Consider the following 16,031-nt stretch of genomic DNA (forward strand, 5'->3'; position numbering starts at 1 on the left):
TGTCCTTTCTTTCTTCACATGAAATTAATAACTTGCTCCAACAGTAGTTTGTTTTAGGACGTTTCCAGCCCAGATGGTGGAAAGTTCTTGGGATAATATGGCAGCCAGAGCAACACTTTGGCTTTTTGAAGTTGACTTTGTTTTGGCGATTGTGTGATGCAGATCTTCTGAAGATCATACAAGGACATTAAAACAAGAAAGATCTGTTAGCTTAAAACATTTTTCATCTTTGAAAAACCACCACACTCAGCATGGTACCATTTTGGTTTCTTTTAAGTACTATTGGCCTGTCTGGCTCTTTTCCCTGATTATTTGGCACTTAGGATAGGCCAATTAATAGATTTAAAATTTTGTTGTCACAGAAATCTAACATTGCCCTGAATTCCTTTTTTTTGAGCATTATAGAAAGTTACAGCAAGAAATGACAGTAGAGATCATTTTGCCCAAAGTACTTATTTGAAAATAGGAAAGCTGAGGGGTGCTTGGGTGGCTCGGTTGGTTAAGTGTCCGACTTCAGCTCACGTCATGATCTTGCATTTTGTGAGTTCAAGCCCCGCGTCAGGCTCTGTGCTGACAGCTTGCTCAGAGTCTGGAGGCTGCTCCGGATTCTGTGTCCCTTTCTCTCTGCCCCTCCCCTGCTCACACTCTTGTCTCTGCTTCTCTCAAAAATAAATGAACATTAAAAACAAATTTAAAAATAGGAAAGCTGAGACCCAGAGGAATTATTTGTTAAAATTAACAGAATGAGGGTTTTGTTTTTTTTTTATGAAATTTATTGTCAAATTGGTTTCCATACAACACCTGGTGCTAACAGAATGAGTTTACTAGAGAGCTTAGGGGCAGACCCTAAGTCTCCTAATTTTGGATCACTGACTTCTACATCATAGCACAATGTGATTTAAGTTTTTGTTTGCTCTTATTTCAATATGTCAGCAGATGTGAATCAATGAAAGTTTAATTTTAACATTTATGACAGTCCTCTGTTTTTAGTTCTTGATTAATTTAATCTTAGAGCATATTTTTAAAATATCCAAATACATAAGTGAACAGTCTACTGCCTCTTCTGGTTCCGCATCCCTCCCGCTGTTCTGTTTGCTTCCATAAGTAACCACTGTTCTTAGTCTCTTCTGTATCCTTCCCGAAGATGTTCATGCGATGCATATGCAGTTATGAGCACAGATTCTTATATCTCCCTGCAGTCACACAAAAGATGGGAAATTATACATACTCTTTTGAACTTTCTTCTTTTTCCAGTCAGCACCTTATCCAGGCAGCTTTTGTACACAAGCATTTAAAGAGCTTTCTCATTATTGTTATGAGGATATTCAGATACCCCCAGATTTACCCCTCGAAAGTGTATTATTAGGTGGTCGTTAGTGAATTCACACAAGTTGTGAAACTGTCATTACCATCTAATTATAGGACTCCTATTGCCCCTTTGTGATATGAATTTAAAGTATTTTTTTTCCTAAATTTGCCTTTCTTTTTTTTAAAGATTTGAATCTTTTAAGTAATCTCTACACCTGTGTGGGGCTCGAACTCACAGCCTTGAGGTCAAGAGTTGCAAGCTCTACCAACCAAACCAGCCAGGCGCCCCTCTAGATTTGCCTTTTGACTTGACTTATTTGCTTATAGCACGCTTTTGTTTTGACGTGGTAAATTTTCAAAAACGACTTTTAAGAGTCTTAATTCATCCATCGTTTATAGCTTCTGGGCCTTCGGATGTATAAACTGGCTCATTGTTAACATTTTTGACCCTTTCTCTTTCTACTTGCCTTCTTGCACATTTCATTGTAGCCCCACTGGCTTCTTTGGCGTTCCTTAAATATGCGAGGCATGTTCCTATCTCTGGGCCTTTGCATGCGCTTATCCCTCTCCCTGGCAGACTCTTCCTGTGCCTCCTTGCTTTTTTCAAGTCTTTGCTCAAAAGTCAGCTTCGTGTTGAGTCTTCTTACTTAAAATTGTAACACATCTGTGATAGATTGTCAGTGGTTCCTCAAATTCATTCTTCTCTTTATTAGCATTTGGCCGGGCAGTGGTTGTCCAGGCAGAGATGACGTTTCTCAGGCTCGCCTGCCAGCTAGCTATGGGTGTACTGGAGGAATTGATATATACAGCTCTTACGTTATTTAAAAAGAAATGACTCTCCTTGGAGTGCACTTTTCTCCCTTCTCTCTGGTGGGAAATGGTAACCAGAACAAACTTGGAAGCACATGCAAAGGGTGACAGAGCTTCCTTCCCGGCAGAGCCTTTGAGTGATCTTACTAAGTAGATCCTGCTTGATCTGACTGCTAAGTGGCAGAGAAATGAGCTTTGATCTGGTTTGAAACCTCATTTTGGACTTCTATAGTAGCAGCTTAGCCTCACTATTCCTAACCACCCTAACCAGGTACTCCTTATCCAACCTTCATGCGTTATTTTCTTCATGGCACTTACAACCTTTTCATTTACTGCACAGCATTTTTGTCTGTCCCTCTAAAATAGAAGCACCAAAAGGCCTTCTTTAAAGCATGTTTTAAGAGAATCTTCCGTCTTGGCCCCTAGGATTTTCTTTTCTTTTTTTTTTTTTTAAAGATTTAATCTTCTGATCTATTTGGGATTTCTTTTTAGTATGTAGGGTCTGAGGTGTAGATTCAGGTGTTTTTTTTCCTTCTGAAAGCAGACTGTGCAGTTGTCTGGACAGTACGTGTACCACTGTGTGTTTGGTATTGTACTGATGAAGTCCCATTCTTAACTTGTATAACAGTGATTTACAGATAAGAAGTGGCTACTCAGCTCTTCAGTAGATGCCTCACAAGAGAGATCATTGTGGTCTCCATCATGATCAAATCTGAGTGACTACAGTGTATTTGAACTGTTTTTTAGTCTATGCAAACAAAGAGACGCTAGATGCCCTTCTTTTCAGGCATTAGTTCCTTTTGGTTCTCTAAATCTTACATTTTTATTCATAGTAAATGGTGTATTGACATATGGGAAGTCTTGGTTTTGGCTCATAGTTATAGGCTATTTTGGAAATCAGAATAGCAAATACTGTATGTGCTAGCTTTATCTTGAGTAAAAAGTTTTTACTGAAATGTGTATTTGCTTTGGATAAGTCACTAAAAACTAGGTGTCTGTGTTAGAATGCTGTTTGTTTCTTATGAAGGAACAAAATTTCTACGTACAAAGTCTTTCAAATATGCTTTCAACAACAACAACAAAAAAAATATGCTTTCAATGAGACGGAATCTGTGACTCTGTGCCCTCAGCCAGTATTTAAAAGTGTAACTTACATCTTTGATTGGCAAGTGTGATGGTTAATTTTGTGTGACAGCCTAACTGAGCTGAGGGGTGCCTAGAGGTCAGACATGGTTTCATTATTTCTGGGTGTATCCGTGAGTGTGTTTCCAGAAGTAGTTAGCATTAGAATCAGTAGACTTAGTGAAGAAGATCATACTCACCCATGCTGGTGTCATCCAGTCCTTTGAGGGATGGATAAAGCACAAAGGTGGAGGAAAGAGATAAATTTACTCTCTTCCTTTAGCCGAGACGTCCATCTTCTCATGTCCTTAGACATTGGTCCTCCTGATTCTTGGGCCTTCTGACTTAGCCTGGGGTTTTTCTGGTTCTCAGGCCTTTGGGTTTGGACTGGAACTGTACCAGGCTTTTCCTGGGCGTCCACCTTGCAGATGGCAAGTAATGGACCCCTCAACTTCCATAATTGTGTGAGTCAATCCTTCATAGTAGATCTCTTTTTGTCTATATCTATTCCTATACTATTGATTCTCTTTCTCTGCAGAGCCCTAAGTAATACAAGTGTGGCTGACTCATTGCTGTGATCTGAATGCTTGTGTCCTTCCAAAATTCTTATGTTGAAACCTAACCTACAAGGTGATGGTATTTGGGGGGGATGATTAGGTCATGCGGACAGAGCCCTCATGAATGGGATTGGTGCCCATGTAAAAGATACCTAAGAAAGCTTCCTTGTCCCCCTTCCACTGTGTGATGACACAGCAAAATGATGTTCACTGTCAGGGGCACCTGGGTGGCTCAGTCAGTTGAGCATCCGACTCTTGATCTCAACTCGGGTCTTGATCTCAGGGTCATGAGTTCAAGCCCCATATTGGGCTCCACGCTGGGCGTGGAACTTACTTAAAAAACAAGAATAAAAAAAATTCAAAAAAAAAAAAAAAGCTCACTGTTTGTGAACCCAGAAAACCAGCTCTTATCAGACACTGAATTTGCAGGTGCCTTGATTTGGGCCTTTGGAACTGTGAGAAATAAATTTCTGTGCTTTGTGAACCATTCAGTCTGTTAGTTTGTCAATTGCAATCTACAAGCACTAAGGCACTCTCCTGCTAAATTGTTTTTCCCTAGTTACAAAGCTTTGTTACTTTGATTGCTCACAGTGAAGTAAGAGGGGTATCATTAAGAAGACCTATGGTTAAAATGAGGTTAGACATTATCCTCAGACCATCATCACTATGATTTTGTTTCTCAAGGAAATTTCCCAGTAGGCACAGCCATTTGGGAGCAAACATTTCTTATATTCATTTTCTTCATGCTCTTCCTATTTAAAAAGTTTAAATTAAAAATAATAAAAATAGTCACCTGTAGTCTCATCTCTCAAGATTGCTTTTTTTATTTTTTTGCCTGTTAGCACCTGCATGTATATTCATTCATATAATACATAATGTTCTACCATCTTTGCTCAATATTATGTCGCGAGGCAAGTATTTCAGTAAAGTACGTCCCAGAAACAGATGAGTAATGTGTTTTGTAAGGCTAGCATAACCCTGATACTAAAACCTAACGAACATTACATAAAAAGAAAGTTACAGACTAGTATGTCTTATCAATGTAGGAGAAACATTTTTTTTTTATTAAAATTTTTTTTTCAACGTTTATTTATTTTTGGGACAGAGAGACACAGAGCATGAACGGGGGAGGGGCAGAGAGAGAGGGAGACACAGAATCGGAAACAGGCTCCAGGCTCCGAGCCATCAGCCCAGAGCCTGACGCGGGGCTCGAACTCACGGACCGCAAGATCGTGACCTGGCTGAAGTCGGACGTTTAACCGACTGCGCCACCCAGGCGCCCCAGAAACATTTTTTAAAAAAAATTAGTAAATTGCACCCAGTAATATATGATAAAGGGCATAGCATCATAAACAAGTGGGGCTTATCGGACGAATGTGATATTGTTAAGACTTGAAAATCCATCAACATAATATGCCATATTGGCAGAATAAATTAGAAAAGCCATATGAGTGTCTCAGTAAGTGTGGAAAAAGCATTTGACTAAATTGAACATCCATTCATGAAAAAAAAAAACTTAGAAAACTAGGAATAGAAGGGAACGTTTTCAGTACACGTAAATATGTGTAAAGTGATTGTCCATTTGCAGTGTTCTTGATTTAGGTTGATACACCATGAGTTCTAAATCTATAAGCCTGTCTTCTTTGATTAGTCTTAGCCTTTTTTGCCCACGTTAAGCATACCGTCTGTCACTGAGTGCTATTAGTTTTATTTTGTTCCATATCATTCAAGTCTGGTTGCTCTTTTCCATTCCTGTTGTCAGTGTTTTCATCGCGGTCCTCATAATGTTCTAGCTAGATAATTTATTGCATGTTTTTTGTTTCCTGGGTTGGTCAAAGTATTTCTCCGTGTCAATATGTCTCCCAACCTCTGATGGCCCCCTTTGTCCCACTGTCCCTGATTTTGGACACATGAGGCATAGGGTTGAATAGACCACATTCTTCAGTTGAAGGCTAACTGTCATCCCTGCTTCATGTGAGGTCCATCTCTCCCTCCATTTGATATTCATCTGTTCATTTATTCCCATTTATCCCCATTCTGTGCTGCTCTTCTTTCCCGTAAACAGCCATTTTAAATGTGTTTAATGCATTATTTTTATATGTATATGCTCAACTAAATGTTACATGTACATGTATTTTTAATGTACATAAATAGAATTGTTACAGAACTCATTCTGTTTACTTATTCCTCTCAGAACTGTTCTTAAACGTTACCCGTGACACTAAATGAACATCTAGTCTGCTGCTGTTAAAACTTTCATTGTGTGTATCCACCACATTTTACTTACCCAGTTCCTCAGTGATGGACACCAGGGCTTTCTCCAACTTTGCAACACCACAAGTAATGAATTGTTTCATAGTTTGTTAGGATCAGGAGTGCAGGTACAGCTGGTGTGGTGCCTCTTGACTCAGATACCTCTTGAGGTTGTAGTTGAGCTTATTGGTGGGGCTGTGGTCTCGTCAGAAGCCTCAGCTAGGGAGGGAGAGACCTGCTTTCTTGATTTCTCATTTGCTGTTGGCAGGATTCTGTTCCTCTAGGGAAATTGGACTGAGGGCCTCAGATCTTCACTGGCTGTTGACTGGAGGCCTCCCTTAGTTCTTTGCCAGGTAGACGTCTGCATTTGTCAGCTCACAACAGGGTGGTTAGCTTCTCCCACAGAAAGGGAAAAAAAAAGAGCAAGAGAGGGTACCCAGCGCAAGCTATAGTTGCTTTGTGAGATAATCGCCCCTTGAAAGTGGTTAAAAGTGAGTTATTAGATTCAGCCTATACTCAAGGGGAGGCAGTACATAAGAGCATATGAGTAGCAGGAAGCAGGGATTATTGGGGGTTGTCTTAGAGTTTGCCTAGCACAGTCCTCAGCCAGTTGCTGTGAATTTTTCTTTGGCATATATACATATTTGGGTCATGGGTTGCTCTCTAAAGATGACTTCTCTGGTTAATATTTTTATCAGCAGTACATGAGGGTTTATATATCATCATATGTCTGCCGGTACTTTGCTTTCTACAGCATAAAGGGATATCACACTGTCTTAAACTGTTAATATATTTTGTTCTTATTTCCTAGTGGAGTTCTCACCTTTTTCTTGGCCATTTGCAGGAGTTGCTGGCAATATTCTAGATATTAGTTTCTTGTTGTTCTTCTCTGTATCATCTGCCTGTTACCTTTGTCCAAGGTTTCATTTGTTGAGCAGTAATCCTGAATTTTGATGTGATTAAATGTATTTTTTGGCTTTGTGGTTTGTGCTCTTAGGCTTTTATTTAAGAAGTCCTTTTTTTGTCCTTCTGTTAGAAACTTAGCGTACATTTTCTTGTGTTAACTTTAGCTTTACCATTCACCTCCAGGTCTTTAATCTGTCTGTAGTAGGTCTTTGATGGGGATCCATCATTGTTTTCTTTGTGAAATGAGCCAGTCTTCTGTACAATCTCTTCTGTCCTCATTGATTTGTGGATCCATCTTTACTGTATATTGTTTATGTCTACACCGCAGGTGTGAGCCATACATTTGGTTTGTAGGTGGATTTCTTTCGTTTGTCTGTTTCTTCGTGTGTGCAAACACCATGCTGTTTTTATTGTTACAGCTGCATAGCATGGCTTGATACCTGGTAGTGAAAGGCCCTCTCATCACTCTTCATTTTCAAGGTTGACTTGGCCATGTTTACTCTTCCACAAAAAGTTTATTTCATTTATTTTATTTTTTATATATAATTTATTGTCAAATTGGTTTCCATACAACACCCAGTGCTCATCCCAACAAGTGCCCTCCTCAATGCCCATCACCCATTTTCCCCTTTCCCCTGCCCCCCCCCCATCAACCCTCAGTTTGTTCTCAGTATTTAAGAGTCTCTTATGGTTTGCCTCCTTCCCTCTCTGTAACTCCCCCCCCCCCCCGCTTCTCCTCCCCCCTGGTCTTCTGTTAAGTTTCTCAGGATCCACATACGAGTGAAAACATATGGTATCTGTCTTTCTCTGCCTGACTTATTTCACTTAGCATAACACTCTCCAGTTCCATCCACATTGCTACAAAAGGCCATATTTCATTCTTTCTTATTGCCAAGTAGTATTCCATTGTATATATAAACCACAATTCCTTTATCCATTCGTCAGTTGATGGACATTTAGGCTCTTTCCATAATGTGGCTATTGTTGAAAGTGCTGCCATAAACATTGGGGTACAAGTGCCCCTATGCATCAGCGCTCCTGTATCCCTTGGGTAAATTCCTAGGAGTGCTATTGCTGGGTCACAGCATAGATCTATTTTTAATTTTTTGAGGAACCTCCACACTTTTTCAGAGTGGCTGCACCAGTTTGCATTCCCACCAACAGTGCAAGAGGGTTCCCGTTTCTCCACATCCTCTCCAGCATCTATAGTCTCCTGATTTGTTCATTTTAGCCACTCTGACCTGCGTAAGGTGATATCTCAGTGTGGTTTTGATTTGCATTCCCTGATGAGGAATGACGTTGAGCATCTTTTCATGTGCCTGTTGGCCATCTGGGTGTCTTCTTTAGGAAAGTGTCTATTCATGTCTTTGGCCCATTTCTTCACTGGATTATTTGTTTTTCGGGTGTAGAGTTTGGTGAGTTCTTTATAGATTTTGGATACTAGCTCTTTGTCTGATATGGCATTTGCAAATATCTTTTCCCATTCCATTGGTTGCCTTTTAGTTTTGTTGATTGATTACTTTGCAGTTCAGAAGGTTTTTATCTTGATGAGGTCCCAATAGTTCATTTTTGATTTTAATTCCTTTGCCTTTGGAGATGTGTCAAGTAAGAAATTGCTGTGGCTGAGGTCAGAGAGGTTTTTTCCTGCTTTCTCCTGTAGGGTTTCCTGTCTCACATTCAGGTCCTTCACCCATTTTGAGTTTATTTTTGTGAATGGTGTAAGAAAGTGGTCTAGTTTCATTCTTCTCCATGTTGCTGTCCAGTTCTCCCAGCACCATTTTTTAAAGAGATTGTCTTTTTTCCATTGGATATTCTTTCCTGTTTTGTCAAAGATTAGTTGGCCATACATTTGTGGGTCCAATTCTGGAGTCTCCATTCTATTCCATTGGTCTGTGTGTCTGTTTTTGTGCCAATACCATGCTGTCTTGATGATTACAGCTTTGTAGTAGAGGCTAACGTCTGGGATTGTGATGCCTCCAGCTTTGGTTTTCTTCTTCAATATTACTTTGGCTATTTGGGGTCTTTTGTGGTTCCATACAAATTTTAGAATTGTTTGTTCTAGCTTCAAGAAGAATGCTAGTGCAATTTTGATTGGGATTGCATTGAATGTGTAGATTGCTTTGGGTAGTATTGACATTTTAACAATATTTATTCTTCCAATCCATGAGCATGGAATGTTTTTCCATTTCTTTGTATCTTCTTCAATTTCCTTCATAAGCTTCCTATAGTTTTCAGCATACAGATCTTTTACATCTTTGGTTAGGTTTATTCCTAGGTATTTTATGATTCTTGGTGCAATTGTGAATGGGATCAGTTTCTTTATTTGTCTTTCTGTTGCTTCATTCTTAGTGTATAAGAATGCAACTGATTTCTGTACGTTAATTTTGTATCCTGCGACTTTGCTGAATTCACGTATCAGTTCTGGCCGACTTTTGGTGGAGTCTGTTGGGTTTTCCATGTAGAGTATCATGTCATCTACAGAAAGTGAAAGCTTGACTTCATCTTTGCCAATTTCGATGCCTTTGATTTCCTTTTGTTGTCTGATTGCTGATGCTAGAGCTTCCAACAGTATGTTAAACAACAGCAGTGAGAGTGGACATCCCTGTCATGTTCCTGATCTCAGGGGGAAAGCTCTGTTTTTCCCCATTGAGGATGATATTAGCTGTGGGCTTTTCATAAATGGCTTTTATGATGTTTAAGTATGTTCCTTCTATCCCGACTCTCTCTCGAGGGTCTTTATTAAGAAAGGATGCTGTATTTTGTCAAATGCTTTTACTGCATCGACTGACAGGATCATATGGTTCTTGTCTTTTCTTTTATTAATGTGATGTATCACATTGATTGATTTGCAAATATTGAACCAGCCCTGTAGCCCAGGAATGAATCCCACTTGATCATGGTGAATAATTCTTTTTATATGCTGTTGAATTCGATTTGCTGGTATCTTGTTGAGAATTTCTGCGTCCATATTCATCAGCGATATTGGCCTGTAGTTCTCTTTTTTTGCTGGGTCTCTGTCTGGTTTGGGAATCAAAGTAATGCTGGCTTCATAGAATGAGTCTGGAAGTTTTTCCTTCCCTTTCTATTTTTTGGAACAGCTTGAGAAGGATAGGTATTATCTCTGCTTTAAATGTCTGGTAGAATTCCCCAGGGAAGCCATCTGGTCCTGGATTCTTATTTTTGGGGAGATTTTTGATAACTGATTCAATTTCTTCGCTGGTTATGGGTCTGTTCAAGTTTTCTGTTCTTTCCCGTTTGAGTTTTGGAAGTATGTGGGTGTTCAGGAATTTGTCCATTTCTTCCATGTTGTCCAGTTTGTTGGCATATAATTTTTCATAGTATTCCCTGATAATTGCTTGTATTTCTGAGGGATGGGTTGTAATAATTCCATTTTCATTTGTGATGTTATCTGTTTGGGTCCTCTCCCTTTTCTTTTTGAGAAGCCTTGCTGGAGGTTTATCAATTTTGTTTATTTTTTCAAAAAACCAACTCTTGGTTTCATTGATCTGCTCTACTGTTTTTTTTAGATTCTATGTTGTTTATTTCTGTTCTGATCTGTATTATTTCTCTTCTTCTGCTGGGTTTGGGGTGTCTTTGCTGTTCTGTTTCTATTTTCTTTAGGTGTGCTGTTAGATTTTGTATTTGGGATGTTTCTTCTTTCTTGAGATAGGCCTGGATTGCAATGTATTTTCCTCTCAGGACTGCCCTCGCTGTATATCATAGCGTTTGGACTGTTGTATTTTCATTTTCATTTGTTTCCATATATTTTTTAATTTCTTCTCTAATTGCCTGGTTGACCCATTCATTCTTTAGTAGGCTGTTCTTTAACCTCCATGCTTTTGGAGGTTTTCTGGACTTTTTTTCCTGTGGTTGATTTCATGTTTCATAGCATTGTGATCTGAAAGTGTGCATAGTATGATCTCAATTCTTTTATACTTATTAAGGGCTGTTTTGTGACCCAGTATATGGTCTATTTTGGAGAATGTTCCATGTGCACTTGAGAAGAAAGAGTATTCTGTTGCTTTGGGATGCAGAATTCTAAATATATCTTTCAAGTCCATCTAGTCCAATGTATCATTCAGGGCCCTTGTTTCTTTATTGATTCTCTGTCTAGATGATCTATCCATTGCTATAAGAGGAGTATTAAAGTCTGCTGCAATTACCACATTCTTATCAATAAGTTTGCTTATGTTTGTGATTAATTGTTTTATATATGTGGGGGCTTCCGAATTTGGTGCATAGACATTTATAATTGTTAGCTCTTCCTGATGGATAGACCCTGTAATTATTATATAATGCCCTTATTCATCTCTTGTTACAGCCTTTAATTTAAAGTCTAGTTTGTCTGATATAAGTATGGCTACTCCAGCTTTCTTTTGGCTTCCAGTAGCATGATAGATAGTTCTCCATCCCCTCACTTTCAAGCTGAAGGTGTCCTCAGGTCTAAAATGAGTCTCTTGTAGACAGCAAATAGATGGGTCTTGTTTTTTTTATCCATTCTGATACCCTGCGTCTTTTGGTTGGAGCATTTAGTCCATTTACATTCAGTGTTATTATTGAAAGATACGGGTTTAGAGTCATTGTGATGTCTGTAGGTTTCATGCTTATAGTGATGTCTCTGGTACTTTGTGGTCCTTGCAACATTTCACTCACAGAATCCCCCTTAGGATCTCTTGTAGGGCTGTTTAGTGGTGATGAATTCCTTCCATTTTGTTTGTTTGGGAAGACCTTTATGTCCCCTTCTATTCTGAATGACAGACTTGCTGCATACAGGATTCTCGGCTGCATATTTTCTCTGTTCATCACATTGAAGCTTTCCTGCCATTCCTTTCTGGCCTGCCAAGTTTCAGTAGATAGGTCTGCTACTACCCTTATGTATCTATCTTTGTATGTTAAGTCCTGTTTATCCCTAGCTGCTTTCAGAATTCTCTCTTTATCCTTGTATTTTGCCAGTTTCATTATGATATGTCATGCAGAAGATCAATTCAAGTTATGTCTGAAGGGAGTTCTCTGTGCTTCTTTGGATTTCAATGTCAGGCTTGTCTTTCATTCAGTTGAAGGAATAAGAACAAATAGGATTGCATTTTACGTGGTTAATATTTACGACAGTTAAATGTCAGGAAAGAGAATTTTTCTATAGTACTTTAAAAGTAAGATTTCTGATTAGAACTGAGATTTATCCATTATGTAATAATGTAAATTGCATGGACCTCTTGTGTTGTTTTGTATACTTTGCTTTTAAAAGAGATTTCTGTCAGTAATAACCCCTTAAAATATCTGGTAGAATTTAAGCGTGCCCAATTCTAGAATCAGGTCATATTTAATTTGTTTAATGAGCCTCACTTAAGTAGATGTTAAATGGGTTTTGTTTTTGTTTTGTGTTTGTTTTTGTTTTTGTTTTTGTTTTTGTTTTTTTTTTTTGGATTTCCATGCATATTTTAGTTCTGTCAGAACATTTTGATATTCTTTCGGAGCTGTTACTCTTTTTGTTGTGTTGTTGAGATCTCCACTTTCCTGATCTGTTCCTGTTCCCCGTGATCATCATGTTTAAACTTTTGCAGTAACTGAAGATTACTTAATGCGTTTATTCTTTTTTGTGCTTCCTCCTCAGCCAAAACCTTGTTTCCTTTTTCTTTGACCTAAGACTTATTTCTAAAGAGAGTTAATGATCTTGGGAGGACAGGAGTAGTCCTTCATAATAGAAGTATGCTTAATAAAACAGGAATAATTTGTTCACTGTCCATATTTTGCTGAACATACAGAGGTGGCCTTATGGAAGCAGACACTAGAGATGGGGGCTGTAAGGTATACATTGTTCTGATTGTTAAGTGATTATCAACACGAAAAGACATTGTTTTCTTCCCTGCACTGTGACTTACTCTTAAATTTGACAATCTGAATATTGGGTTTCTGCATTATAACCAAACAGGGATGAACCTAAGGTTTCAGGGTTTATCTTCAAAGCAGAACATTGCTGCTAACTGTTTCCATTCTACAGTAATAGACTTGTCATTCAGCAGGAGATTGGAACTGGAAAATAGGAAAGTAATGGGATGCCTGACCCGAGTACAAAAGCTAGTGGTTGGGAAAAGCTTTCCTATTTTTGCCTGACTTAATTTTTAGGTAAAACACATTAGTGTTTCTTTGTAACCTAGAAATGTATTGAATATTTAGATTGAGTTTTTAAATGTATAGTTTATGTAGAAAAGAGCAGTCCTAATCTTCCAAACTGATCATTATTCTGTTTGCTTCCTGTTTCTGCAGAGATATTACATATGAAATCTCAGTAGAAGCTGTATCGACAATGGTGGTTTTCCTTTCTTGCCAACTCTTCCACAAGGAGGTTTTGCGACAGAGCATCAGTCACAAGTATTTGATGCGAGGTCGATGGTATGTTTCTATTTTACATTTTTCTACCTTCTTTTTTTTTTTTTTTTTTTTTATTGTACAAATCTCTGTCTCGGGTCTTGTCCTCTAACCTTAACGTTGTCCCAGATGTCATTCTGTCCACACTCCAAACCCCACGCATAAGTAACCCACTTCTGCTTTCCTGTTTAAACTGCCCGTCCTCCCCGCCCCTTTCGTCCCCCAGCTTCTTACCTTCTCAAGTGGTTTCTTTGTAGAAGTGAAACGTTGAAGTCCTCCTCCTTCTTCCTTCTGCATCATTCTCCATGTGTAAGCACCCATCAGTCATGTCTGTCTGCCGAAGTTGTTTTCAGTCTCCCCCTCTCACTAGTCCCGTTGAAACGACCATCATCTCTGCCCTGTCACCCTGTGTCTGGACTACTTTGGCAGCCTCTTAGCTGACGGTTCCTACTTTCACGTGGTCACAGACACTTACTGTGTGGCAACCATGTGCCAGACATGTGTTAGGATGGGGGGCTCTGCTCTTGAGCAGAAACTTACAGTTTCCTAATGGGGGGCTGGGAGTAGATACAAAATACACACACACACGCACACACACACACACACACACACACACACACACCTTCTATTGACACAGTCTTCACAGAACTTGAGATTGTAAAACAGATACAAACCAAGTAGCTTTGATGGAAGTTCTCAGAGAGTGGGAGCTCTGTCTTTCTCATCTCGTCCTTGCTGCCTTGGTTGTCTGTGTGTCACCTCGCTCCTTGAGTATCCTGTGGCACAGCCATAGAATCCCTTAGGGCTCTTTGGAACCTATTTGAAAACCGCTGATGATAGAGAAGGAGCCTGGGCTTTGGCTCAGGATTCTATTACAGAGTTTTCTCTAGATGGCAGGAATTGATTTATCACCTTAATTTGTGGACACATATCCCTTTTCACCTGCGTTCTCTCCCTTCTCCTCTCATTCCATTACTTTAAAGCAAAGAGTGTTAACATCTAAACCACTTGTATGCATATGTGTCTTGTGTGTGCATGCATAAATTGAATGATTTCATACTTAAAATGTGTAGTCTTTTGTATTAATGCTTTCTTAATTCTTGTGTTTCCCTACTGATTCTATGGTACTATCTCCCTTCAAGCACCAGGTACCGTATAATACCCTGAATTAATAGTATCTCACCTGTTATATGGGATTACCAGTAAGGTAACTGAAGCTCAAGAATTGAAGTGATTTGACCAACAACTGTGGCATAGAAACAGGAAAACCAGAATTGAGCCTCAAGTCTGATCTCAAAGCCCACGATCTTCACCATTATGTGACAGTGCTAGGTTCCTTCGAAGTGTTAATCCCTTTAATGTTAATAGATTCTGTAGATTCTGTTTATTGTTACACAAAGTCAGGTGACTTCCACGGGTTTGATTTTCTTCTTTTTTTTCTTTTTGTGTAGTCTTCCATACACCAGCAAACTTGTGAAAACCCTATTGTATAACTTTATCAGACAAGAGAAGCCGCCCCCTCCAGGAGCACACGTTCTCCCACAGCAATCCGATGGGGGCGGACTGCTGTATGGACTGGCATCCGGAGTAGCAAGTAAGTCTGATCAGGTTTTGTCAGTTCTCCGGCGTAGATAGAGTTTGTCTAATTGGCATAAGAAACTGCGTTTGCTTGGCTGCCACTACTGATGGTTACGTCGGCCCCGTGCAGCTGGCTGAATGCGAAATACCGGAAGTAACTGAACATATTTTGTCCATTTAGTGCAGCGATTAATGCGGTGAAATATATGCAAATAACGAATAGATTGTGTACCTGTAAAACACCACTTTCCAAGAATAATGTTTATAAATACGCATATTGCGTGCGTTTTAGCTGCACAGTATTATACAGTTAAGGTCTTGGAAACCTTTTACTGCTGTGCTGTATGAGGAGATACTGCTGTTTTAGAGGCTTTATTGGTCAGGATCTTACGTGACTAATTAGGTGTAGTTTTCTTGTTAGACTCTGTGTTTTATTCATTCAGTGACAAATGAGCACATTTTGAAGAATTTTGTATTGAATTCTGGAGTGGCACAAACACGGGTTTTATCAGACTGGAAGCAGATTTCATTAACTGAGACAGTGAAGCCTCATTTCCGGTTCACGGTGTCGGGCGTGAAGACCCTGGGAGTGGCAGCAGGAGCTCCGGTCCTTTCTCTAGTTAGCGTGGCGGGCCCGTGTCGTGTGAAGTCACGGAACCCGACCTTCTGCTTTATTCTGAAGGAGAATCAGAAACCAGGCTGGCAGTGCGGCAGCTGTAGGGTCTGCAGGCGCCTCTTACTAAAGCAGCCTCGTAGGCCGTCCTTGCGTAGTGCAGGGCTCGGCTGTTTGAAGGAACTCTACGTCGAGCCCAGTCCCACAGCCAAATCCTGGCTGCAGCGTGCCCTCCACACCTCAAGGGATAGCAGTTTGATGTGGAAGTGTAGTCCCGCTTGGTAATGTACTAGGTAATGAGTCTTGGGAAGGTCTTTGGGTTGAAAGACCTCTGTTGGGCACCTGACTGGCTCAGTCAGTTGAGCATCCGACTTCAGCTCAGGTCATGATCTCGCAGTTCACAAGTTCGAGCCCTGGAGCCTGCTTCCAATTCTGTGTCTCCTTCTCTCTCCGCCCCTCCCCTGCTCATACTCTGTCTCTCTCTCTCTCAAAAATAAATAAAACATTAAAAACATTTT

The 16,031-nt window shown here is 39.7% G+C and overlaps 1 protein-coding gene across 5 annotated transcripts in view; it reads left to right on the forward strand.

The window, feature by feature from the left end:
- Positions 1 to 16,031, forward strand: part of DYM (dymeclin) — a 353,737-nt gene that overhangs the window by 97,480 nt on the left and 240,226 nt on the right. For all 5 annotated transcript variants that reach the window (XM_047086465.1, XM_047086468.1, XM_047086466.1 and 2 more), the window contains 2 exons: positions 13,221 to 13,346; positions 14,774 to 14,916. In XM_047086465.1, coding sequence (XP_046942421.1) covers positions 13,221 to 13,346; positions 14,774 to 14,916 — 269 coding nt within the window. The remainder of the gene's footprint in view (positions 1 to 13,220; positions 13,347 to 14,773; positions 14,917 to 16,031) is intronic.

This window comes from Lynx rufus, unplaced genomic scaffold (genome assembly GCF_022079265.1).
Source record: "Lynx rufus isolate CCGP_SWC_20201006 ecotype Redwood Valley unplaced genomic scaffold, mLynRuf1.p SCAF_20, whole genome shotgun sequence".
Taxonomy (NCBI): Eukaryota; Metazoa; Chordata; class Mammalia; order Carnivora; family Felidae; genus Lynx; species Lynx rufus.